The 25,606-nt window shown below is 53.2% G+C and overlaps 2 protein-coding genes and 1 long non-coding RNA gene across 13 annotated transcripts; 2 read left to right on the top strand and 1 right to left on the bottom strand.

Moving 5' to 3' along the window:
* Positions 1 to 502: 502 nt before the first annotated feature.
* fryb (furry homolog b (Drosophila)) lies at positions 503 to 25,606 on the bottom strand. Of its 7 annotated transcripts, none has more exons than XM_049743087.2 (65): positions 24,157 to 25,606; positions 22,418 to 22,611; positions 22,163 to 22,216; positions 21,950 to 22,089; positions 21,795 to 21,885; positions 21,630 to 21,709; positions 21,379 to 21,459; positions 21,050 to 21,218; positions 20,882 to 20,974; positions 20,622 to 20,720; positions 19,882 to 19,983; positions 19,719 to 19,822; positions 19,477 to 19,585; positions 19,311 to 19,397; positions 18,934 to 19,238; positions 18,723 to 18,830; positions 18,361 to 18,601; positions 17,998 to 18,162; positions 17,840 to 17,926; positions 17,503 to 17,762; positions 17,198 to 17,387; positions 17,000 to 17,124; positions 16,840 to 16,897; positions 16,676 to 16,767; positions 16,406 to 16,578; positions 16,084 to 16,244; positions 15,912 to 16,022; positions 15,612 to 15,766; positions 15,409 to 15,508; positions 15,162 to 15,333; positions 14,784 to 15,046; positions 12,966 to 13,112; positions 12,723 to 12,891; positions 12,563 to 12,653; positions 12,407 to 12,489; positions 12,181 to 12,331; positions 11,846 to 11,949; positions 11,458 to 11,549; positions 11,195 to 11,288; positions 10,914 to 11,127; positions 10,581 to 10,702; positions 10,282 to 10,469; positions 10,114 to 10,208; positions 9,274 to 9,472; positions 8,981 to 9,202; positions 8,671 to 8,869; positions 8,505 to 8,602; positions 8,262 to 8,432; positions 8,041 to 8,181; positions 7,758 to 7,943; positions 7,533 to 7,697; positions 7,358 to 7,432; positions 7,076 to 7,249; positions 6,888 to 6,896; positions 6,188 to 6,382; positions 5,747 to 5,887; positions 5,455 to 5,666; positions 5,164 to 5,368; positions 4,911 to 5,060; positions 4,745 to 4,843; positions 4,322 to 4,405; positions 3,758 to 3,775; positions 3,518 to 3,628; positions 3,211 to 3,440; positions 503 to 3,148 (listed from the first exon to the last, which is right to left on the bottom strand). In XM_049743087.2, exons 1-65 carry the CDS (start codon positions 24,416 to 24,418, stop codon positions 2,890 to 2,892), a joined length of 9,324 nt encoding a protein of 3,107 aa, XP_049599044.1. In that variant the 5' UTR covers positions 24,419 to 25,606; the 3' UTR covers positions 503 to 2,889. The 7 variants fall into 7 exon arrangements, with proteins under 7 accessions (XP_049599044.1, XP_049599045.1, XP_049599049.1 ...); XM_049743088.2 differs by having other exon boundaries at positions 12,407 to 12,480; XM_049743092.2 differs by lacking the exon at positions 3,758 to 3,775.
* LOC125982528 (zygote arrest protein 2.L) lies at positions 524 to 2,009 on the top strand. Of its 5 annotated transcripts, none has more exons than XM_049743285.2 (4): positions 524 to 1,063; positions 1,312 to 1,404; positions 1,584 to 1,658; positions 1,776 to 2,009. In XM_049743285.2, exons 1-4 carry the CDS (start codon positions 524 to 526, stop codon positions 1,917 to 1,919), a joined length of 852 nt encoding a protein of 283 aa, XP_049599242.1. In that variant the 3' UTR covers positions 1,920 to 2,009. The 5 variants fall into 5 exon arrangements, with proteins under 5 accessions (XP_049599242.1, XP_049599241.1, XP_049599240.1 ...); XM_049743284.2 differs by having other exon boundaries at positions 1,312 to 1,459; XM_049743283.2 differs by having other exon boundaries at positions 1,312 to 1,483.
* Positions 22,608 to 23,881, top strand: LOC137840942 (uncharacterized). Its single transcript, XR_011088127.1, has 2 exons — positions 22,608 to 22,724; positions 22,944 to 23,881. It is a non-coding gene; the product is annotated as an uncharacterized lncRNA (long non-coding RNA).

Genomic DNA, 25,606 nt, shown 5'->3' with positions numbered 1-25,606 from the left:
GTTGCAGCGAATGACTTTTGAAGTTCCCGTAAAAAGAAAATACAAGGAAACCTGCCTGAAAATAAAGTGAATCGATGTTTGATTTTGTCTCAAGCCAAACGTAGTAATGTGATAGGGGGCGCTCCAACACAACATTTTGAGGCGCATCGCACGCGCTGCAGAAAACCGAGATGACAAATATTTACGAGGCATTTGTTTTCAAGGAACGCCATTTACTAATAAATGGGAGCATTCTATTTAAAAATTATAATAGTGACAAAGGAGTTCACAAATGAGGAACCGTATGTACTTGAGTATCCAGGAAATATTAATATAGATTAAATTGTATAAAGATAAACATTTGATTCAGCGAGTCTAACCTAAGAATGGCTGATTTCTAAAAATCCAGTCTCCCATTCCACTTAAAGGAACTTTGGAACACTGGCCCTGTCCCCAATCAGCTAATTGGCGTCCGCTCCGTCTAATCACGTGGTATAAACCCAAACGGGCACGCTTTGCTCAGTTTTCACTCCGTGGCTCCAGGATGGAGGGCTTCCCGACCACCTTCCCTCCGCCCTACGGCGTGGTGTGCGCCCCAGCCGCGGGCCCGATCCCGACCCCGGGGAGTGTCTGCTGGCCCAGGCGGGAGGCGCGCTTCGTGACGCCGCACGGTGTCAACTACCTAGAGCTGTGCAAGGCCATCCTGGGCCAGGCTTGGCCGGCCCCCGCAGCCCGAACCCGAGACTGCGGCGTGCAGGTGAACGCCAAAGTGGACAAGACAGTGCAGTGCTCCCTGGGGCCCAAGACACTGCTTGGCTCAGGGGAGCGGGGGGAGGAAGAGGAGGACAGGGACGAAGACTGCCCTGGTGGCAGCAGCTACAAGACGCCTTCAGTGAGCCAGCTGCGATTCTTCATCCGGCCGGTGTCTATCTACTCGCCCGTGCTCGAGCGCGGCTTTCACATGGAGCTCGCAGAGAAAGAGGCGCGTGACGAGGAAAAGGAGCACGAGCAGGAGGGGAGCAAACATCCGGAACAGGTCCACAAGGCCACTGTTCATCGGGCCAACAGGGGCTCCAATTTACAGGTTTTTGTCGTTCTCCCAAAAATTCCATTCGATATTAGTGATAGGATCTGGAAAAAAATGCACCGGCGACATTCTAGGTTTAAAACAAAAACTACATTCACGTACAGTGCATACTTCTTGTATAACAGAAGTGCTCAAGAAATGTGCATGTGGGTGGAATTTACACAGCTAATTTATATTGGCGTGGTGTTGAATATTTAGTGGGTCAACTCATTTACGATGTGAATGTGTGCGTCTGTGCTGTGTAGTTTCTGGACCAGAGGTACGGCTTCTTCCACTGCAAAAAGTGTAACATCCGGTGGGAGAGTGCTTACGTGTGGTGCATCTCGGGAACCAACAAGGTTAAGTCACCGAATGAGGACACTAAAAGTCTGCACACCCCTGTTCAAATGCAAGGTTCTTGCAACATGCAGAAAAAGAGTGAGATACATTACCCTGAAAAGTGTAACCGATTTGAACCTGGCTTGTTTGAATGTTAATTATTCCATGAGAGTATTAACCATGTGATGCATCACCACAGGTGTACTACAAGCAGCTCTGCCGGAAGTGTCAGGTGGGCTTCAACCCCTACAGAGTGGAGTCCATCATATGCAAGGTAGGCAGAGCTGCATGATTGAGGAAGGCGCCTCATTCCTGTGTTGCATTTTTGACACTTGTACGTGGTGTCAATATGAAAGAAGTGCGCACCTTCACCATGTGGTGTTTCTTCCAGGGCTGCTCCGAGACGTGCTGCAGCTGCGAGAAGAAGCAGAGACACATCAACATGACCAGGCCTCACCGACAGGATCTGTGCTGCCGATGCCGGGGCACCAAGCTCTCCTGCGACGCCACCTACAGCTTCAAATACATCGTCTGATGTTGTGACGGCCATGACGTGTTGGGCGGGTGCTCTCCTTGTCGTTTTTCCACAGAATAAACTAAGTGCATCTCAAGGGTGGATTCTGAATTCTTGTCTTGTTATTTACTTGATAAAGCACTGCCTTCCCTGGAGAAAAAAAATGTGGGTTTTTTTGCTGCTCACCTGCGACCCAAATGAGGGTTAGCTTTGTGAGAAAACTGATGCTTTCTTTCAACTTTTACTCTGAACTGAAAAGGCTGTCACACAACGGCTGTAAAAGTATTTACAAAGTGGAGAAAACCAACTTCAATCTAACAAGCTTGTTTTCTATTTTGAAAAATGTGCAACTTCTTGTTCGTCAGCATGCGTGCTCACTCGCGCACTCCATACATACTTCAGCAGCGCAGTCAAACAAATCAAGTTTCAGATTTCTCTAATAAATATTTGCAACACACCCTCTGGGACGCATGCAGGTCACATGACTGATGCGGGACGCGGGGGAGTGATCAGCAGTCGCACACTTTGTCAGTGCTGAATGTCAGCAGACGCACGCACAATTATTAATCTATACAAAGACGCATGGAAATTGCTACAATTTTGACATCCATTCTAAGATTGGAAGGGGAGGGGAGGGTTGGCAGTGTGACAGTACGAAGGTGCTACAGGGTTTAGGCGGTAACGCAGAAAGTCTTTGTTGTTTCTGTCACCTCGGGTCACGTTTTCCCAGCGTGCTGTTTCTTACAGTAGACTAACACTTCCTCCTGTAGGTCTGTTTAGTACAATGGGGAAAATTTGGGACGGGTGCCTTGACGGCCGTCCTCGTCTTGGCATCGCAGTTAGCGCTAGCATCAGGTCTGTATGTCGGGCTTTGGGCAGATTTGGTTGCAACGTTACTGTGGGCGGGCAAACAAAGAACAACCGGGGGAAAGTCTAGAAGCGGTTAGAGAAGGCGCCGGGAAGTGTTGCTAGGAGGTGGCTGACTCCAATGTCAGAGGCTGGTGCCAGAGGCGCTGGAGTCGGGGAGGTAGGTGGTGACCACGCGGTAGCCCTGAGCGCGGCGGATCATGTCGCGGATCTCGCCGTTGAGCTCCAGCAGCTTGGAGCAGATCAGGCCAAGGTCCTGACGAGAGCCCACCAGGGCGATGGTGCCCGTCTGGCCCAAAGTCTGGTGCCGGAAGTACACATTGAGCAAAGTCTGGACTTCCTTCTCGGCGCCGCCACCGAACACGCTGTGAGGCCACCGCCGCCTGGAACGAGCATAGACCTCGAATGTGGCTCAGATTCCCCGTTTGCTCCCTTTTTTGCCTACCTGCACTCTTGAATGTAGCGGACGGCCTTGGTGAACTCGTGGTTCCTGAGACACTCCAGGATGGCCTTGACCGCCGCCTCCGACGATGGGAAAGTGGGCACGGCCATCGCAGCCACGTGGGCGTGAAGCGAGTGGGCCGGGTGTTCGCGCTCCAGGTCGCTGGCCACCGCCGCCTCCGCTGCCTGAAGGCAGCAGCGGAGCTCGCTCAGCTCCCGGGACATGTTGAGCAGCTAAAATGACAAGGATACAAACGGGACTTCTTTGCAGGAAGGACACGCAGCAGCTACTCCCGTGGAATTATGTTCACCTCGGGCACGGAGCTGATGGCGTGAACTTGGCCGATGAGCGAGCAGTAGGACTGGAAGAGCAGCAGAAGCTGGAAGTGCAGCTTGTACAGCCTCTGGCACAACTCCAGTTGCTGCAAAAGTCAAGCGGAATACCGGTCGGGATGTGAAGGGCACCACCGTGGCGGCAACGACGGCATCAACGCGATTGCAGCGCGCATGCTGAAATCACATGCGCCATAGCAAGGAGAAGAAGAACTTACGGCCAGAGACTCCATTTGCTAGAGTGTGAGAGCGTGTTAGAGAAAGACAATAGCATCAGTCAGACACAGACTCGCCCAGACTAGCGTTAGCTTCCGCTCAGTGACAATAATGGGGGGGCCAGGGGATATTTGTGTTTGCTACTTTTGGTGGCTTGGTGATCAAACAAAATGCAATTGAACACGTTTGTCATGCTTTGACAAACAGACACGATTGAGACATCCGGCGACTTGGACTAAAGGGCAAACTCAAGACTTTGTCAAGACTAAAAGCAGACCGAATCTGGCTATCTATTTATTTATTTATTTTTATGTTCAATGTTTTAGCTGGTAAGTCAATTGAGAACACTTCCTCATTTACAATGGCGACCTGGAGGCAAGGTGTGTGAAGTGTCTTGCCCAAGGACACAATGACACGTGACTGACAAAGTTAGGGTAGAACCGCCAACCCTCCGGTTACTAATCGACCCGCTCTATTGCCTGAGCCACGACCGCCACAAATAATTCAGATTGTTGATAAAGCCCAGCACAAACAGGAACCGAGTATGAAGGGACAGAGTTGCCTACTTTCTCTTCAGAGTCTCCAGGCTGGCACGTGACCACACCGTCGCCGGGGCATCTGGGAAATGTGTCCTTACAGCTGCGCAGCCACTGAAGAACACAACAAAGGACAGGGTTAGGGTCATCTTGTCATCGCGGTTAATATTCTGTGTGTTGGCCCTTGCGTGGATTTTCAGTTGATACTTTTTGATAGATTCAAGAACATTTGCACCCCTTTGGTTCCTGTTTAATTCTTGGCAATTTCCGTTCCAGGAACTTTTCGTTCACGGGTGCAGAAGCTGTACCATAATTGCTGTGCTACAAGGCGGCAACCGGATCTGTTCGCTCCAGAGGTCCCGTACAAGGTCTGCTCTGGGCCATCAGCTCGGAGTACATTTCAACAGCGGTTCCACACACAATGCTGCTCTGAAAGCTGCTTGCTATTTTTACCGTGACTGCTGCGTCTTCTTTTGTGTTGTAGGTGTCCAGGTACTCCTGAAGCTCCAGCGCGCTGAACTTCATCTTCTCCAGGAGGCCATAAGACATGATCTAAAAAGCAGGAGGTGTGAAGCCAATGTCGGCAGCAAGCGCCTCACGGCAAGCACGTGGAACTCACGGTGTCTGCATCAATGTATATGGTCGGGCAGTCCGAGCAGGAGGTCAGCATCTGAGAGGACTTGAGGAACTTGGAACCAATCCCCCTCAAGCCCTCGCCAAGGTAGGAAGCCACGTCTGTGGTCAAAGTGCAGAACTTTCCTTGGAGGTTCTGAAAAAGGTGAGATGACAAGAAGGCGGGAAAGCAGATCGGGAGCCATGCTTTTCCAAATGGACCTCCATTTGAGCCAGGAAAAACATTTGGGGGGGCTCACCCTGAAGAGTGACGAGAAGACCTGGAAGGTGTAGACGGCGCAGGAGCCGTCCGAGTCGGTCACCAACTGGTTGACATGACAGCGCCACGCCTCCTCCGCGTCATCGCATACAGTCGGCTGGAAGGCGGCCAAGATGGCGGAGAAAAACGGGGACGGCGGCGGCGGGAAGCCCAGGTCCTCCAAGTCATCCACGTCGTCACGTAGACTGTCACCGCGGTTGACTGGGTTAGCATCCTCTTAGATCTGTCACTAGCAAGTTCACTTGAACTTGCGACAAAACATGGCGCTCACCTAGGCAGACTGTTGGGGTCTAGAAAGTCCAGCGGCGGTTGGCAATAGTCAGGCCGACGCTCCGGATGAGATGTGCGGACCTGCGCTTGCCCCGTCAGCTCCAAGGTGAAGCTTTCCCCGCAGTCGGAGCCAGCGGCGAGCTCGTTGGTGCTCAGGGACAGCTCGTCCTCCTGAGCCTGAGTGTCGTCATCGTCACCACCGCACGATCTCGCCTGCCGAGGACACAGTGCACACCGTCAGCGCACACAAACAAACTGTCCCAGCCATTGCAAAGTGTTGCACGGACTCCTACATGGAGGCCACTGAGGTGGTCATGCAGCAGCACCCCCGGGACCGGTGCGGCGACGCCCAAGGACTGCGGCTCGGCAGACATATCGTACAACGTGGACAGAGAGTCCGTGCGGTTGGTCTCGTCCGATGGAGACGGATTGGTCTGCAAGCGAAAATCGGCAGTGTGGGACGACAAACACGGCATATGACGCCTTGAGATATTCGGGGAAAGTCAGTCATTGTTTTGGATATACATTTCCGTGAAATATTTCTTTCTGGATTTGTCGCACATTTTCTGGAGGGGCTGCAAACTATGTTTGTAACAATGGTGAGTAGGTTCTTTTAGACACAAGTTGAGCTTTGCTGCCATCTTGGTGCAAAAGAGCCATGTTGAAGCGTTGTGATCTGGGGCAGCATTTAACACCATTGACTCCGTTACGTAGCGCTAGCGGGTCCTACGCACCCGCTGCGAATGCGACAGACTCCGGCTGGCGGAAGACTCCTCTTCCTCTGAGGACTCCTCGAAATCATGGGGGTCTTCGTGTCCCAGGCTAGGCGTGCTCCCCGAATGCTGGCTCTCCTCCAGCAGGTCGCCTAGCTCGGTGCTGTCCAGGGATCGGCGTCGCACACCCCAGTTGAAGTTGTCCACCGTCTCGCCCTTGAGGGAACACACACAAGAACAGTATCCGGCGGGGAGGGGAAGCAAAGAAAAAGGGAGAAGCGGTGACGGCGCCCAATGTTGGCTCATTAAGATTTGTGTCGATGAGGCCTACGCCTCGGTTTGTTCCACCGCCGAGCGCAAGCGTCGAGTCACAAATATGCCAGTCGACAGATTCACGTAGAGGTGTGCTCACTTTTGTTGCCTGCGCTTTCGACATTGGTAACGTGCCTTGTACGTAGGGGGCAGGAAATTCACACCGCTATAGTAATTGTGCACTGACAACTTTACAATGTGCTCATTTCTCCAGTATAGTCCCAAGAAGAGCCATCATCAAATGTTTATCAAGGTGTGTCCACTTTTGTGAGCTTACGTCCTGTTGTTTTGCAACTTTTACACGAGCGATGGGATGCATGTGCCCCACGTGCTTGTTTGAACCATTGGCAAAAGAGCCCAAGGACCAGAGTAAAAGCTCATGTCGATGCTGAATGTGAGCAAAACTTACCTGGAGTTCCTGGGCAGCGCGAGGGGGAGAAAGAGAGACACTCGGTTAGACAGAGACAGAGAGTGAGAGCCATAAAGCCAACATTTCTAATATATTGTGTACTTGTGTTGTAGGGGGGATGAAGTCATATTACCTTGATGAGAAAATGAGAGGTTAACATAAAAGAAGCCTGGGCTGGTTGAGCTCACCTCGCCGTCCTCCAGCTCCACATCCAGGAAGTCAAAGTCTCTGAAAACTCTGAACTGCTGCTCGCTGGCCGTGTCCTCCAGCGTGTCCTCCCTGGTGCCGCCCTCCTCCGACGACACGCCGCTCTCACGCACTTCCATCATCATGTCCAGGTCGCCGCAGGATGAGAAGATCACCTGATGGTGGAAAAAAAAAAGGCAGAGATATTGCCCACAGAAATGCACTCCCCCGTTGCCCACAAAAAGCACTCCACCGTCGCCCCAGAGGAAAGTGAGGCAGATTACTGAAGGGTTCTTGGTCAGTCCAACTTCTTGTCCACACAGTGAAAGAACGTTCACCAGCTTCTCTCTGGTCCGCTTCTGAGGAAGAGATGGAAACAAAATCATCAAAGTCAAAACCTTGCGAAGGGCACAAAGACAAAAACAGCTTTTAAAAACACATTTTAGATTGGGTAGCGACCTGAGAATACTGAGGTTGTCTCCAGCTGACAGGAACCAGGATGGTATTGGAGTTGGACCCCGAAGAGGTGGACGAGGTGCTGCGGGTGACGGCCATGGCTCGGGCCTTGCCCTCCCTGACGCCAGAGCCCTGGAGCGCGTCAAAGCGCCGCCCAATCACCGGCGTCTGCAAAGAGAAGCGGCGTCAGCTACAGCGGCCTCAAAAGCTCACGGGAGCCGTCCTCACCTCGGAGATGTCAAAGGTGAAGTCCAGGGTTTTCCCAGGCAGCGCCTTGGCCGAGCCGTCCCACACTCTGCTCACCTCCAGGTTGGAGATGTCGCCGTGGGCCTGGCCGTACACCGGGTGCACCAGGCTGGCTGAGCGCGACACCACCAACTTCAGAATGTTCAGGGCGTCCTTCCAGTGCACCGTCTGTGGGGACGTGCACTTTTCAGCTCAAACTGTCTGCTGGCTAGCTGGCTTGCTTTTTCTTCTTGTGGTTCTTTTCTCCCAATTGACGGACACTGACTTGCACAAACTTCTCGATGGTCTTGGTGACATCGGCATTGAACTGCTTGACGTGCACGGCGCTTAGGTCCATGTGGCTGAGCAAGCAGTAGATGATCTGCAGGAGCGACTGCTGCATGGCGGGAAGGCCTTTATCCAGTAGCTGCAAGGACAGGCCAGCAACGGATGGACGGTTACACGGGCGCGCCGTCGCCACAGCACATGCCAAATGAGAGCCCGCACCTCCGCCATGTAGGTGACCATGTTGAGCGTTATGTCGGAGAAGGCCTCGTGGAGGTAGCGGCACACTACGCTGACCCAGGAGAAGGGGTCCCGCGTGTACGAGCGCGTCTTGTACAGCGTCATCACGTGGGCCAGGTGGGACAGCTTGGTGTTCTTCTCCACCAAACACACCTGCCGGCCGGGAAGGAGCAGATGATGGATGTCCTCCAGCCAAAAGCTAACATGAGGTTGCGTATCCTTCACCTGTGCAATTCTCTCTGCACTCTCCTTGCAGAACTGCGTGGGGTGCCCAAAGTGCTGCACCAGGTGCGGCAACAGACACAGCACGTTGAGCGGGAAACCTGTGGCAGGGCCATCTCCAGTCAGTGCCGCCATGCGGAAAGAAGGCGACGTAGATGGACTGTCCTACCCAGAGACTGCGAGCTGTCCACCACCGGTACGCGGGAGACGGGCGTGAGCTGGCAGAAGAGCTGCAGGGTGAGGTCGGATGTGGCCTGGGAGGTGAAGCCCTTCAGCAGGAGCTGCTGGATGCCCGAGAAGCCGCTCCACCTCAGCTGAGCCTGAAGCTTCTCCAGACGCTCACGGTTCTCTGCCCGGTCCAAAGGCACCTGGCAAAGAGAGTCCAGAAGGATGCAGAGTCCGAAGTGCGTCTTCGTCGATTCAGAAGCCACGGCACGCTGCGCTCAGCCTCCTCTGATGCTTGAGCGGGCAGACTGTACCTTGGACAGGAGCTTGTGCACCAGGCGCAGTGACATCTGGTACTCAAATTCAAAGTCCGACTCCATGAGTGAGACTGCCACCCAGAAGACAGTGGCCAGTATGGAAGACGGGTGCGACACGTGGGCAGGGTCTGACAGGACGCTGGGATCAATGCGATTGGTGGAGGAGGCACAGGAGCCCGGGCCCCTGCCCGCCCGTGCCAGGCCATGACTGGTGCAGGCCTGGCAAAACATGCGCAAGACCACGTGATGCAAATGGACGTGCCAAATGTGCAAAACCAGCAAATCCTTGCCTGAATACGGTCCAGAGTGGCACTGCGAGGGGGTTCGCCGGACTGGTAGCCACACTCGCCAAATTTTTTGGGTACCGAGTAGGAGCGTTGGTGGCGCTGAGACGACAGAGCCGCCAGCCCCGGGCCGGGGAAGTTGAGCTGTCCCGTGCTCTTCCGGTTCATCAGCTTGTCGCTCAGTGCAAAGTCGGGAGACGACGTCCTGTGAGTGAGCATGACAGCATGTTAGCGTTGAGTTTTCCCCACTCTATCTTTTATGCAAGAACCACACGTGAGACAGTTTGCCCATTTTATGCTTGCAAGTGGAGAAATCCATCAGCACCCTGTGTGGTAAAGTGGTGCTTGAAAGCAGTCCAACTTTTGCCTCTTGCAAGAGAATATTTATTGAGAGAAAGCAGGCTGGGGGTGAGAGTGAACATGTTTCGGTGGTCACCCCGCAAACCGGTTAATCAGTGCAGAGGGTCTTACCTCTTTGTTTTACAAGTTGTGGAAACTAGAGGAGCATTTTAGATAACTAAGCAAGAATGTTCCCACATCATTTGAAAATTTTCAACAACTGCAGGGACTTTCAACGAGTCAAGAAAAAGTGGAAGGTTTTAACAAAGTTAATTATTCTAGTCAACATTCTAACATAATCATACGTTCAAAATAATTTGTCAACCCTAACAAGCGTGACTGTAGAGGAAAAAAAATCCTCTATCCATCTTGCACGTGTTGTATCGGCAGACCGCCTGTTAGCAGCGTCAGCAGTCCCGGAGCGCTATGTTACCACTGTCGGGGGCGCACTTGAGCCTACTTGCAATCGTTTGCATTTGATGAAGGCATGTAAGTGCAGATGGTAACCTGGTGAGCGCCGCCATTAGGTCGCTGTTCTTCAGACACTCGGCCAGGTTGACCACCACCGATTCAAACGTGAGCAGCACTTCCATCACGTAGCCCTGGCACACACAAAGAGGCTTGCTGGAGCGGAGGAAGTGCTCCCAGCCCCTTTCTTGGCAGTGAGCCCCTCACCTGCACCTCGTCCCCGTGCTCGCCCACCACCTCTACGAGGCGAGACACCAGGTCGGACACGGCGTGGTTGTTGATGGGCTGCCCCAGCGCCCGGAACATCTGAAAGGAGCGACCGGCGTAATGACGAGACGAGCTGCACAGCGCGGTCTGCAGCGCCACGTCGCTCAGCTGCTGCTCCAGGTGGAAGTCTGTGCCGCAATCACAAGTCGGCACTCTTACGGTGGGAGTCTCAGATGTCTTTGTATTGCTTGGATCCAAGTTTGTACCTTTCCTTTTGGCAAATTTGTATCCACGCTCACCTGACTTAGACTCCTTGAAGACGGAGATGACATGGCGCAAGAAGTTGGAGAGCTGCTCGGTGCTCTTGGAGTTTGGGTTTTTGGGTGTGATGTCCTCGTGCACCCACAGTGGCCCCACGACTCTGAGCAATAAAAACACTTTACTCCAGGCACTAGGCATCCGGCACCGATAACACTACGCAGCACGTTACAACGTGTACACTTTTAGAACGCCCCCAGTGTGTTGTGTGTAATGAATCATTCCCAAAGGCATTTTTGATCTGCACTTGTCGAGAAAATCAACAAGACAGATTACTTTTGCCGCTGTCATAGCAAAGGGTGACGCGCGCGTACCTGGTAGAGAGAAACTCGATGAGTTTGTTGGTCTTCTCGTCCGTTTCGAGGCCTGCGTCTTCCAGGTCTTCCAGGTCGTCTGGCGTGACAACGGGAAGGTTGGCCACGCTGCCCGCTGCGCTGACACCACCCAGGCTGGATGAGTCGGACGCCGAGCCCAGGCCCGAATCGGCCGCGGGCGACGCCCGGCACTCCCGCAGGAAGTCAGGCACGTCTGAAACAGACGTGGGCTGTTTGTCCCAAGCGCTCGGAGCTCGGAGGACGGACAGCAAGGGTCTTACTGGAGCGCCGGCGGTCGCTGTGGTGGCCGGACTTAACCGTCAGGGTCTTGTTGTCGCTGCTCTCTCTGGTTAACATCAAGACCGAGGCGATCACCTGAAATGAGAGGAGAGGAAGCCCAAATCAGGTGCTGGAGGAAGGTAGGGAGGAGAGGAAGCCGAAATCGGGTACATGAGGAAGGTGGGGAGGAGAGAAAGCTGAAATTGGGTGCTGGAGGTAGGTGGGAAGTTGGCTGCTGAAGAAAGAAGGGCCCTCCGAGCCTCACCTGAAAGTTGTTGTTACACGACAACGCTATGAGGAGGTGCAGAAGGAGGCGCTTGCTGTGCTCATAGACTTCCGGCCTGTAGTGGTCCAGGCCTGACAATGACACAACCATGATGCTCAACAATCCGCAGCATCAAACCAAAAAGGCAGACCCATTTTTTGAGAGCTAAGATGGACTCGGTTGCTTCATGGCAGTGTTTTGTGGCGAGTTGTCTGCAGCCGCACAACACCACGTGTGCTTTTCTCTGGGTGCTGCCATGTGAGCGGTAGACCTCACTGTCAAACACCAACGCCACTCATCATTTCATGTCTCATCTTATCAGTGAGGGCATTACACAAGACTTGGATGCAATCTATGTGCGTGTGTGCATGTGTGAGTTTGTTGGCACCCAAGAAGAGCGCGTGCAGCAGCAGGGGAAGGTGCAAAGCCCAGTCTTCTCTCACGCTGTGATCCACCACCATTTCTGTCATGAAAATGACGGCCACATTACACCTAAAAACACCCACACACACACCAAAACACACACACATCAAAATCAAAAATGTAATCGTGGGGCAACAATTTTCACGGACAAAGCATTTTGCTAGCATGATATTTCGATGACGTCCCTGCCTAATGACATTTTCACTTTCAGCAGCTTTCCAACCCGAGTGATCCTTGCTCCCGTCTTAAGTTCTCTGCGTGACCTTACTTCCGCACGTGAGCCAGTTTTGTCAGGCGCACCTGTGTAGGGGTCCCCTGGGCATGACGGTCTCGGGCAGATAGTCCACCAGCGGTGCCCAGCAGCCACCATTTACGGGCATGGGCAGCGGCTGAGGGCGGTTCGTCTCCAGGACGCTCAGCAGCCAGGCAGCGTATGGCGGGAGAGGGTCAGCTGGGGGGTGAAACGTTAAAACCGTTCAAATCCCAATGCGTATACAATACGAGAGCATTTCGGCAAACTGGCTACTTTTCTCGTCCTCGTAGGAACCTCCTGAGCTGTTGCTGTAGCGGGACTCCAGCCTGTTGTGCGCCCTCGCCCTCCTGTAACAGCTCCCCACACGCACACATTGCTGTCATGCTGAGTCCATATGAGATATATCAAAATAGTACAATGCAGACTGACCGCTCATCACTCTCCCTGAGCAGTTTGCTTTCATCTGTGTCCAGCAGGTTCTCCTGTCCGACCACAACGGTGTTGCTGCTGGAGGCAGTGCCTACACAAGCGCATGTGCGTGTCAAGTCCAAGTATCGGGAGGAGGATGGCGCGCGGGGTGGGGGCTCACCCGTCTGCGAGGTGGGTGCCTTGTTGCTGGCAGCAAATCGGTAGAAAGGCGGGTTGTCGCAGTGCAGTACCACGGGGTTAACAGGGTCGGTCTGCTGAAGCTCAAACAGGAGCTCCTCCATGGTCTGGATGGTGTTGTTCCGGCACAAGTAGATCACCACCTTCTTGATCTGCAAACGCACACGTTTAGCGTTGAATGCGAAATGCCAGCGCAAGGTGGCAAATGGTGGCGCCGATGACTGACATAAGGTAAGAGTGTGGTGTCACTGCTGACTCCACACAAGCTGATGAGAAACTGCAGGGTGATCCTCAGGTTGTTGCTCCAGCGTTCATTGGACACCAAAGCGTTCCAAGCACTCTCCATCTCCGGCCCGGGCACCTCGTCGCCATACTGCAGAAACAAAAGAGGACGGACGGAGACATATCATGGAACATCCACTTTTTCGATTTTATATTCATTTTATTGTGCACTTGGAGTCTTCAAGATTGTAAAAAAGTGTAATCTATCCCTCCAGGTGTTACAGAGATACTTTTATGATCTGTTTGGGGGCTAAATTTTACTCCGTTCAGTTTTACTCCATTTTTTTATTACGTATTTTTATCTATTACTACCAAACAAGGTAATGTGTGTGGCCAAACGGTTTTGCAAATCCGCCATCTTTATTACTCTGAGAGACGTTTGGAGTCCAAACAACTCAAGGATGCCAAAGTGGAGAGATCAAAATGTGTCACGTCTCGTCTCCAGCCGTTCCACTATGTGTCTGTTGTCATGGTTTCTGTCTGTGTGCTCGCCCCTCCCCTTCTGTGTGCCCATGATTAGTTTGATTATTCTCACCTGCCCCTTGTTACCTGTCGTGTACATAAGTCCTGTTTGCCTCTCACGCCCCGTCGGATCATTGTCTTCATGTTTCACGCCTTTGTCGGTCAGTCCTGTTGTTGGTTTTGTTAGTAAGTCATGTATGTCAGTTTGCCAAGTCTTTTTGAGCTTCAATAAACCCTGGTCCAAGCTGCACTTGGTCGCCCTGCTCCATTCCTTCTGTGACAGAATGATCCGACCACTACAGCGACCAGCGCTTGGACCCTCCTCCACCACCAGCTCCCGTCTGCGACGCCAAAGGCACGTCCGTCGTCCGAGCTTGTTCCAGTGCCATGGGCTCCACGGCCGGCATCGGACTTCGCTCCCGCGACGCCAGACCCACGGCCGCGCTCGGACTTCGCTCCCGCGTCGCCGGACCCGCGGCCGCCATGCGGTTCTGACTCCCCCGGATGCCGCTGATTGCGGTTCTGACTCCCCCGAATGCCGCCGATTGCGGTTCATGTCCCCAGAGTTGCCGCCGAGCGCGGTTAGGACTTTGGCATGGCCGGTGAGGCCATTTGGACTGGTGCGCTTTTGAGTCGTATCAGATGAATTGCATCGAAGGTGCTGTATTGTTCTTGGGTAACACAATGTGTTAAACGCATTTGTTAGCTTTTCACTAATGCTAGCATTAGCTTACTGGTTAAGTTGACCGCAGTGCTTGTTTCCAAGACGTGTTCATAAATAATGTCAGGGGATTTATTTTGTTACGTGCTATGTATGGTTGTATGGTCAAGTCTTCTGCCGTTGACATCTTTTAATCAATCAAAAAGTCTGGGGCGCAAGTAAACTCTACCTCGGCTAAAAAACTACAAATATGTCCGACCAGAAAGGGAGTGCGGCCTGCAGGGAGTGGGGTGTGAAGTATCTTATTTGCATTTAAAGAGAGCGCACCAAAATGGCTTGCTCTGAGTCGCACCTCAGAAAAAGTATGAGGGACCCGTGATGCTATCAAAATGAGAAATTCAGACAAAAGCACTTTATATAGACCACAACTGAATGAGTAAAACGGAAGACATTATTAACGTGATATGTAAACTTTAAAAGTCCAGCGAGTTGGGACACTGCTCTCGCTTTATGTTCCCGGCAAAATCGTCCCTTCGTGAACGGGACTTGTTGGTGAGCGTGTGTACATCCAGGGAAAGGAGAGTGACGGCATAGAGCATATGCCGACATAGGGCGGCATATGGTGGCGGCGTGTCCCACCTTGGCTGTCATGAACATGAGGTTGTTGAGAACCAGCGAGGTGGCCTGCAGGCTGCCCCAGCCGTTGCCCCTGAGGAAGAGTGACACGCCCGCCAGACTGGCTTGGGGCCCGCGAGAGACCTCCTCGTCGGGCGTGCAGGGGCTGGAGGCCGGCAGCAGGAGGCCTGTGTCCACCAGCTCCATGTTGCCCAGCCAGGGCAGCAGGTAAGACAGCATGATCTGACGCCCGTTGGAGTGGGTGCTCGGGAAGCGCTGGCTCACCTCTGCGCACCAACACAGACAAACGCACACGCACGCAGACAACAAGTGCGACAAAGACGTTACTGCAGAACATAACCCAAACTACTTCCTCGAGCACCACCACGTCATGTGACTGACCCGAGAAGAGAGGCAGTGTGAGTTCTGGGTACATGCTAGCCAGTTGGTTGGAGAGCTGCGATAGGTTGACACTGTAGAGAGGCGGCATAGGCCCATGTGTGCCGTACAAGATGTTACCAGGCTTTTGGTCCACCATGCGCTTGGAGTACGCACGTAGTTTGGATTCCAGCACCTGAACACGTATGGCAGCATTCCGGATCATCGATATCGTTCATGTCAAGCAGCCAACTCAAGGACAGGACCAGACCTGCATCAGCTGCATGGAGATCTCATAGATTTCCCTGCTGGTGTCTGACGCCTTGAACAGCACCAAATTGAGCAGCGTCACCAGGTCACACGGGTAGTTCCTAGCCAGTCGTGGGGTTACAACACACATGGTGCAATGATCAAAAGAAGCTCAAGAATTTCAAGAGGATATTTTGTGTTAAGATGATTTTGTTCAGCTTCTACCTGTTCCCGCACACGGCGGCGATGGCCTTGAAGCATCCGGACGCCAGCTGGTACGATCCGGTGAAGCAACGATCCACGGCCCAGTTGAACAGGTTGCTCTGCTCCGGGTTCAGCTCCAGCAGCAGAATCACCACCTCACAGCCCAGACGGTGAACCTGCGGCAGGAGAACACGCACAATCGGGAACAACCTGGAGTGTATGCGGCATGACCACGACAATGACTTCTTGCACAACTACTGCTGCCGGCTCTTTTTAATAATCGCCATCGCACGGCACTCCGAGTGTACAAGTCGGACGAACCCGCTTGTCTTGGCAGGCCAAGATGTTGTCCAGCCATTTGTAGAGGTAGCCGTCGGTGGACAGACCCACGTTGTCGAACACGGGACCGCAGCACAGGACAGCCGACATGGCCTGGGCGGGAAGAGAGCAAAACGTCAGGACCGTCCAAAGCCCCCCAACCATCAAAGCTGACCTTGAGAGCGCAGTACTGGTAGCGAGTGATCTGATGGTTGCGGTCGCTGTAGCGGTCTAGGGGCGTGAACATGACGCTGTAGGGCCCGGCCCATTGGCTGAAGAGGATGAAGAGGTTATGGCGGAGAGACTGCTGGGGGAACAGGAGGCGACGGTGCTGGACTACATAAACACGCACACACGCAGAGAGAACATGACAAACGTTAGTCTTCCTCTCGCCTCTTCCTTCCACCGGTGTCTAAGTGCTCACCACTCCCCTCTCTGAATCAAGGGGGGAAATAAAGCCAATGTCCTCCTTCCATCACGACTCAGGTGTGACTCACCAGGCACGCACTGGATGAGGTTGGCCACCATGCTGCTAAAGTGAGCTCTGATGTCTTTGAGCACGTCCATCTCCTTCTCGTTCTCCGCCTCCAGGAGCATTCGCGTCAGGTCCACGTACTCCAGGAACAAGGCCCCCAGCACCAGCGAGTCGCGCTCCAGCGCTCCGTTGGTGCTGCCAACCGTCGGGCAGAAAGGTGCCGTGAATACAGCTGCGCCACGGCTGAACCATTACATTTCACATGGCCTTGCTTGCTGTTGTTTTATTGCACCTATCACTGATGACACCGGCGTTGGCCAACAGCTCAAAGATTCTCAGCAGCTGCAGCCTAAGAAGATCCCTCCTCTCTCGTCGCTTCTTGTTCTGACAGTCAGACGCACATTTGTGAAGTCAGCTGAGGCCGACAGTGACAAGGACTCCCTCATCTCCGTATACCTCAGGTCGACGTTCTAGAGCCTCCTTCATGAGTGGATGCAGTTCTTCCATCAGCTCCCTAGAGTAACATAGATAGCAAAATGACATCAACTCCCCACCCCAAAAAATTCACTCCCGATTAGAAAATACAATAACGTGCCAGCTCAGCTGGACGTCACACCTGAAGACGAGGGCATTGGTGCAGCCAAAGCCCAACACCAGAGACTCGGTGATCTCCAGACTCTCGGCTCTCATCAGTGGAACGAGCTGCTTGAGAAGCCAGGCGACTGACGGCGTGCCAATCACCTGCGTGCGCACGCAAGTGACAACGTCAGTCCATTCACGGGGGTGAAAAATAGCATAGGCGGGTTGGCACCACCTTATTGTCGTAGGTGACGCTGCCGTCGGGCGTGGTGGCCATGATCTCGGGCGTGGATGCCCGGAGGTGTCCGGGCGACATGATGCTGGGCTTAGCCACCCCGAGGCACAGGATGAGGTAGTTCCGCCACAGAGACATGGAGTTGTCGCAGGAGCCGGCCGTGCTGGTCTTCTTTGTGTTGACCGGGCTGCTGCGTGAGCGAGAGAACTCGCCTGTACTAACTTGCCTTATCTCTGCCTACCTGCTTGCAGCATCTCTTTTGTCTCCTTTCCTTACTCCTTGTAACCCTGGCAAAGCAAGCTTACTTGGGGTCGATGAGCGGCAGCAGCAGCTGCACCCGCGTGAAGGCGTAGGGCCAGGCATAGCTCAGGGCCACTGGGCAGTGCTTTGGCAGGTGTTCCTGGCGCAGGAAAATGTGCAGGCACAGCACCCAGGGGTCCTTCAGGCACTGGGCGAAGATCCACACGTGGCTGGGGCTCTTCACGTCATAAGAGCTGCTCACCAGTCGTGCCGTCCACTCCACCAGGAACTGGAGGTCCACGTGGTGACTCATGGGTAGCGTGGACTATGGAGGAGAAGAGCGGCGTCCCCAGTGAGAGGCTACGGGCTCGGGCGAATGACGCCTCTCTGACAGTTACACACCGAGTCGGAGACGGCCGCGTGGACGAAGCTGTCCAGAACAGCCGGACTCAGCTGGTCCATGACTTCAATCATGGGTTTGTCTTCATCCTGCGGAACGGATTTTGTCACTTGGTTTGGGAGAGAAGTCGTAAAACAAAATGTGGATTGACATGGTGTACCTCGGCGTGCCCGAGCGCGGCGAACAGGCATCGAATCTCTCTGAGCACGCCCACCGCTAGCTTCCTGGTGCTTATCTGGCACGAGCAGAGTAGCAGCAAAGCCAGACCTTCCACGGCGTGAAGAACCGAGCAGTGCGGGCTCCGCTCAGACATTCTGGGGCTCGCCTAAGTGATAAAATTCCACATTGCCTCCAAAGAACGATATCACATCTTTTCCATGCAGTTGTAGTGTCGTGAGTGCCGTGAGATATGCTGCCCCAAAATCGCTCTGTCTAATATTGTGCTTCCTGAGAACCATAAGCTGTCAGAAGATATTTTTTGTCTGTCTGTCTGTGTTCAGTGTGCAAAGAAGTAGAAGCCAACCTCCACGCCGCCTCGCATCTTCCCCTGTAGTTGCAGCGCCAGCCTCCACTGAGTGAGAAGCTGCAGCAAGAGCTTCACCGACGCGTCTTGAAGACCCTGCTGGGTCTCTTGCACCTCGCGCAGCAGGAAATGCGTGTAGCCGAAGAGCACGTCTTCCCTCCAGTCGGCGAAATCTAGCAAGAGGCTCTGAAGGGAGTTCTGGGAAATAAGACGTAGCTCGTCGTCCATGTGCACCGTAAGTCTGAGGAAATGCAACACAAGGAGGAAAAGTGAAGAAGAGCAGGAGCTCCACATCGTCGTTGCCCGTTCGCTTGCATGCCTGCCGATTTGCAGAGGCGGTCAAACAGAAAAAAATCAGGCACCGTGAAAGGAGGTCAATGAGCTCGGGCTTAGACATTCCGTCGGGAAGTATCCGAGGAACGGCAGCAACACACGTCCGGAACAGGTCGATCTTGGGCTTCCTTTCACCCCTGCTCCCAGATGACAACGAAGCCACATGAAGTATGCCACATAAAATGGCCAGCATTTGGATTGGAAGCAGACAGGGATATTGCGCCAGAGAGCGCCACCTACGTGATCATGTCCTCAGGTTCTTTGTTGAGCATTTGCGCGCTGGTGAGCATCATGCAGCGGCCCACCTCCTTGTCCAGGTGCCTGAGGACACTATCCAGCGCCCTGCGCACCTGCGAGTAGTACAAGGACATGCCAATGAGCTTGGCCTCCTCCTCTGTGAGGGTTTTGCTCAGGTAGGTCTTCTTCTTCTTCAGAGAGTTGCCCGAGGGCAGCGTGGCGCCCGTGTTGGGCATGGGAGGCTCGCCGTCTTTCTGCTGCAGGGCATCAGCGATGACCAGGAAGGCTCGTAGGCCGATGTTCATACGCTGGGACGAAAGCCGGAGTGAGTAAGGCGGACAGTCTCTTCAACAAGGAAAGCGGCGGGAGGAATGGCATACCTCTGGATTAAGGCTGAAGGCTTTGGCGGGCTTCCCCACACTCAGAAGATCAAAGATGATCTCCTTCATGGCAAAGTCCAGCCTCTCCTGAGAACAAGTGGACATCAAACGTGAAAGGCATGCTCGCTTGCTAGCGTTCAAATAGCTTTGAGAACACCCTCCGAACCTGCGCGATAAACTGGATGATCTTGACAAAGATATTGAGTGGCATGTCTCGGGGGACCACGCTGCGGCTCCCCTTGGGGAAGAGCGTGGAGGTGATGGACATAAGGCGGCTGCGGGGGAAGGCACAAGGAACCAACTAGACAAAGTGTCGCCTGCGGTGAGGTGGAAACCCGTTGACGCTTGACGTGCAACACGCCGTGAGCGGCTTGTTGACAAATACCTTACGCGTCTCCATGTGCGTACCTTTGTGTGGCAGTGTTGCTCTCGCACTTGATTCGGATCATGTAAACCCACAGCAGGCGGTAGAGCGACTCCAGGGCCACGCGGGCCATCTTGGGGTCTTTATTCTGCATTCAACAGTGACTTGATACACAAACCCACGTAATTGCTGTTGTTTGCTTTTTACCTTGAGGTTGGACAGGCAGTTGTTGAGGAAAATGTGCCAGCGACTGAGAAACAACTGCTTCTGACTCACGCACAGCAGACACGTCACCAGAGGATACAGCGCCTGGTACACGAGAAAGAGGAGAGATGAGAAGAGAGAGAGAGATGGGGGGGGGAGGAGAGGGGGGGGAGAGAGAGAGCGAGAGAGCGAGAGAGAGAGCGAGAGAGAGAGCGAGAGAGCGAGAGAGCGAGAGAGCGAGAGAGCGACAGAGAGACAGAGAGACAGAGAGCGAGAGAGACTCGCGTCTGGGGAACTGCCAGCCCGTTGACGGGGGCTCATCGGTTTTCACTATTTAAACGTCGACTGTCCAAGAACAATTGACGATTTACCTTTTCTCAGGCCGGGTCACCCGGCCTTAGCAGAAAGACGCGGTTATTGGACCCTTTCATCTCTTTCAACAATAACGGCACATGTTGACGGGCAGGTTGCCCAAACAAGGATGGGCAGTAAAGATGATAATAATCGCACGCCGCGCTTTCGGAATCATACATGGGCCAGTGTTTCAAATGAGCTTTTAAGCAAGGCTTAAGGTTGTAAAGTCAGCCTTCAGACCGTGCTCTTGGCACACACATTGAGTGCAAAGACTGCAAGTCAACGTGGAGGCAAACAAACATCTGTTCCAATCGCTCTCAGACTGGGCTCCTCCCCCTCCCGCTTGTAAGCAAATAGCTGCTCATGTGGAGGCAGCGACAGGCACTCACCAGGGAGTGTTTCTTCCTGGAGGACAGGTCCAGCGTGGTGTCGTACAAGCTCTCCACAAAGTTGCGCAGGCACGGCACGTTCACTTCATTCTTCACCGTCTGCCAGAAGATGGAAAGAGAGGGACTCGAGGGTTGGACATATGTCGGTGTCTGACTATGGCTTTGGAGCTACAAATATATCTTTCCCACTCCCGGGCCAATTGAACTTTCCATACATGGATGAGCTGAAAAGGGCAAGCATCATTTGCACGGGTACTCACAGCAGCGACAGGCACCAGAATCTCCACAAAGAGTCCGGCCAGAGAGTGCTTAACATCCTTGTCCTTCACCTCCAGAAAATACTGCGCACACTCCTAAGTGAGCAGCAGCAGCAGTAGAGGTTAGTTCCACCAGCCAAAGGGCCCCCTGGAGCAATTTCAGAGCGCTACCTGCATGAACTGGAAGGAGGCCTCAAAGTCCTCCACGGGGTACATTTTGATGCGGAAGAACTTGAGGCCCATGATGAGGCTGATGGTGGACTGCAGGACGTAGGAGCTCTGCTCCTTCTGTCGCAATTCCTTCAGCTCCGAGATGAACTTCTTCCTAACGGCCGAGAATCTGGCCGCAAAGAAACAAAGGTCCAAAACCACGTGCAGCAAACATTGTACAAAACATTGGAAGGCATGCGGAGGGTGGCCGGAGGTGCGCAAAATGGAAACATTCGACTGTACACCAAGACGGCAGGGCGGGGCAAACAAGGGGCAACAGAGCCAAGCACCTGGACTGGGCCACCACTCCCACAACTTCTGCGTAGAGGTCGGCCACGATGTGCATGTTGGCCGTGTTGGGTCCCAGATACCTGAGACACACTTTGGATCAGCAAAGGATGGACAAAAGTATCGGGACGCACCAACATCAACATCACGGACCAGGTGGCAGCAGCCCCGATTCTTTTATCCACGATGTGTATTTAAGATGGTGCCGAGCTGGCGTTTGACACATGCAGCGCCTCGTCTGTCGCTTCCTTACCCTTCCTTGTATTTGAAGTGCTTGAAGGCCAAGTTGATTACTTCCTGGATGAGTCCATCGAGGAGGGGATGCAATGGGATCTGAAGCGGGAGGAACAAAGATGAGTCCGACGGTAACGCGACACGGCGGCGGCGGTGCGACACGGCGGCGACGAGACACACTCGCCTGCTTCAACACTTCGATGAGCACCAGTGAGAAGATGAAGTCAATGGCCAAATCCCTCCGCTCCAGCAAGTAGTCCTTCTGCTGCTCATCACTGAGAGGTCAACAAAACAGTCTTTAACTCTTACTCTTTCCGAGTGAGCGGCGGTTTTGCTAACTTTTTTGACTTGGTGTTGGCGCGGGGTCGATACTCATGCGACTCGTCCTCCAGGCCGTTCTGCCGCTTGTACCAGTCGAAGAGTGTCCTAAGAATGGAGGGCAGGCAGTACTCTGCCAGGGAGCTCATGCTGCTGATCAGCTGCAAACACAAACATGGAGCAAGTGGGAAAGTGATTGACAGTGTGCTGTCATCATCCTGTGTGGCCAAAAACCTGGTCAAACTGTGGATCCTCTCCTCTCTGCAGAGACTTGTTGAGCGGCTTCTCCTACAAAAAACACACATAAGAAATTTAATTGCACAAAAAATAGCGTTGAAAACGTTTTGTAATTTTATATTGGGCTAAATTGATGACGCCTATTTTGCATGATTCAAATGAGACAAACGGAGGGCGCTGCCTCTCGATCTGCGTTCATATTAGAATACTTTGAGCCACACTTGCCGCACACACGCACACACTGCGGCTCACCAGCGGCTCGGCCATGATGATGCGGATCTTGCGCTCAGACAGCAGTGTGAAGTTGGCAAAGAGGCTCTTGAGGACAAACTCGCCGGGCTTGCTCTCTGGGTCCACGTTGACGGGCGCCATGACGACGTTAGCTTTTCTCGCTCCCTGGCTTGCTGTGACAGATGGGATGGGCGTCTTCAGTCCCACCGGCAAAGCTGGACAAAGGGACAAATTCAACGTCGACTACCAACTGTGTTCTTTCTTTATTTATTTGGCACAAACTCATGTTTGTGTCACAGTGACCTTTGCTTCCGGAGCTCGTGCAGATGTGAGCAAATACTAATTGCTAAAGAGGTCACCCCCATCCCCCCAGGCTGGCCCCTGTTTTCATGAAACATTATCTCTCTGGCCAGCGGGACAGCGTGCGCTGGCGCAATCCCGCCCCGAGGGCTTACCGAGACCCTTGATGAAGCTAATGACACTAGCCCTGCTCCACCTCGCCGGGACTTCCATGGCGCAGCTGGTATGATGCTCTGTGTTTTTGCAGGGGAACGCCACGGTGGAAGACTGGGAGAGGTCTGCAGCGTACACCCTTCGTAACGGCGCAAAAATACAAGATCCTGGCTGCTGAGAAGCGAGTCAAAAAGAAGATTTGCCCGGCTTGTTTGGCATGGCTACCCAAATCTAAGGGTGAGAAGCTCCATCATCTCGCAGGGAAGTTCCCAAAACTCCAGAGAGTCTGCTAACGGCGCATTTCTTCCCCATTCCGAGGCCAAGGTGAGCTCAACTCGGAGGAAAAGGACCCGTCAACAAACGATCGCCAAACTTGGCGCAGCACACGTGAGCCCTCGGAGCAGTTGTCGCGTTTGGGCTTTCAGTTCGCCACCTCAACTTTGAAATGCACGGTTGCCGCCTGGAAAGTCAACTGGAAACGCGTCGCTGTTGAGTTTTCAAACTGTCCCCAGGTCGTGTTCCGAGTCCCCCTGTGCGGATTGAGCGGAAGAATTTCAACACTGCCCGAAGAGAAGCACGAGGAAGGGGGGGGGGGGCACTATTTTTAGAGCGCCACACCCGCGACACCCACCTCATACACAAGTGTACACGTGCAAAACCGAGCCATGTGGACCAAAGGAAACTGGACCAAGAATCAAATGCAGCGGATGAAAAGACCTCCATGAGATTGTGCGGTCCCTGAGCAGCTCCTTTAGTGGCAGACTTTTGCACCCTCGGTGTAGGACGGAACGGTTCCGTAGGTCCTTCATTCCCTCTGCTGTCAGACTTTACAACATGCATGCCACCTGATAAAATGAATGTGTTTCGTCTCTACTAGCAGCACTTGTGTTTGTCCTTGTCTGTTATTTACCATTTTTGTAATTCTGGCACTTGTTTTATTATTGCACTCGTATTAGTCTTGCACTCATATGCGCTGCTGTGACAAGTGAATTTTCCCGCTGTGGGATGAATAAAGTTCTATCAATCAATCAACCTGCTAACAATGGCTCCGCTCACTGAGCTCGGGGGGCCCTCCCGCCACGGGAGACCGGGGATTTTCAAACCTTTGGTGGAATTTTGATCCATGGTCCCGATGCCAATCAAAGTTATCTCGCTGCAAAATAGAAATGAGGCAGACGTCAAAGAAGCCTGAATCCCGCTGGGCTCGCGGTTGCTGTGGTGCATCACACTCAAACCAGGTCAACGACTTTGAGCTTCTCCTTGCCCGTGTCCGTCCCAACATCCAAATCTTGCATGTGGTCACCTACCTACGATGAGCCGTGTTCGCCTTCTGGACCTGGACTGGAACTTGGGAAATCTCCCAACAAAGTCAACGGGATCGTACATGTGCAAAGGCAACGGCAACGAGGCGATGCGCTCCATGACGATGCCGTCCTGGCTTTGGCTCTGATCATCCGAGTCCCGATCCAGACTTGGGCTCTGGCTCTTCAGCGAGAGGCTGTCGCCGTAGTCTGATGTTCTGCTTTCGGCCACGAGGCCGGCGATGCTTCTAAAATCCTCCAAGGACATCCTTGTTGGGCAAGTCCTTTTCTCAGTGCTTTGCCGTTAAGTCGCCCTTCAGAGGAAGAGCTTGCATAATGTTTGGGAGGGGAACCATGAAAAGCTGGCTCTGGAAAACTTTTAAGTGTTCATAAATCGTCCATCTCCTCAGTGTCACCGAGAGGATTCCAGCTCTGTCAGAGTCCCGAGTGGCTGTAGATCTTCCTTGTTTTCTGTCAAAGCTCAGCGGATGTGTCAGGCCTGGCCTTTGTTGTCCGTCTCTCTCTCACGAGGCACAATTCTCAAGTCTCAGGTGGTGAACAAGGGAGGGAACCTGCTCCAAAAGCGCGATGTGATTGGTTTCATGAAAACGTTTGGGTGGATCTCCCTGGCCTTTCTTTTTCCATTTGCTGTCTTTTCATCTTCCCTCTTTGGGGATTTTCCCACAGATCCTACGTGAAGAAGGACTCCCGACGCAGCAGCACGATAGAAGGGCATGCGTACGCTGGCCGGATCCAAATGGCAGACGCATGCGATTTGTGGTTGCGAGCAAGCGTTCCTGGGGCTGACCAGTCAGGGCAGTTTAGCCAGTTACAGTAACCTCGATGTGTCGGCGGTGTAGGGTTACCGGGAGCCCAGCTGACACATCCCTCGGCAGAGAGGGTGGGACAGAGCCAAACCCAAACAGGAACTGCATGTTGACGGTTCAACTGGAGAAGCTTCGGAAACAATAACATGACAGCAAACAGAACTCATCCTGACAGTCGGTATGAAATTGAGCTACTTAAAGTGTATGTAAACGCACCTTTAACATGTTTTAAAAACCACTCAGAATGTTCGATTATATTCACCTGTATCCAAATAATATCATAGAATTTGAAATAAAATTGCATTCGTGAGCCAAACGCAGTCAATTTGTGTGTATTTCTCGATCTTTCCTGCCCCTGTCATGAACCGCGCCATTTTGGATCACATGGTACCGTGACGTAGATGATAGGACTCCCCCCATTGTTTACCGATTGATAGCACGAAGATCCATACAATTTCCTGGTGTTTTGTCTTCATCCAGCCATCCATTTTCCGAACTGCTTAGTCCCCACGGGGGTCGCGGGCATGCTGGAGCCTATCCCAGCCGTCATCGGGCAGTAGGCGGGGGACACCCTGAACCGGTTGCCAGCCAATCGCAGGGCCCAATACTTCACATATAAGCATAATAGA

This window comes from Syngnathus scovelli, chromosome 15, assembly GCF_024217435.2.
Source record: "Syngnathus scovelli strain Florida chromosome 15, RoL_Ssco_1.2, whole genome shotgun sequence".
Lineage (NCBI taxonomy): Eukaryota > Metazoa > Chordata > Actinopteri > Syngnathiformes > Syngnathidae > Syngnathus > Syngnathus scovelli.
This window is presented reverse-complemented; position numbering and strand designations above follow the sequence as displayed.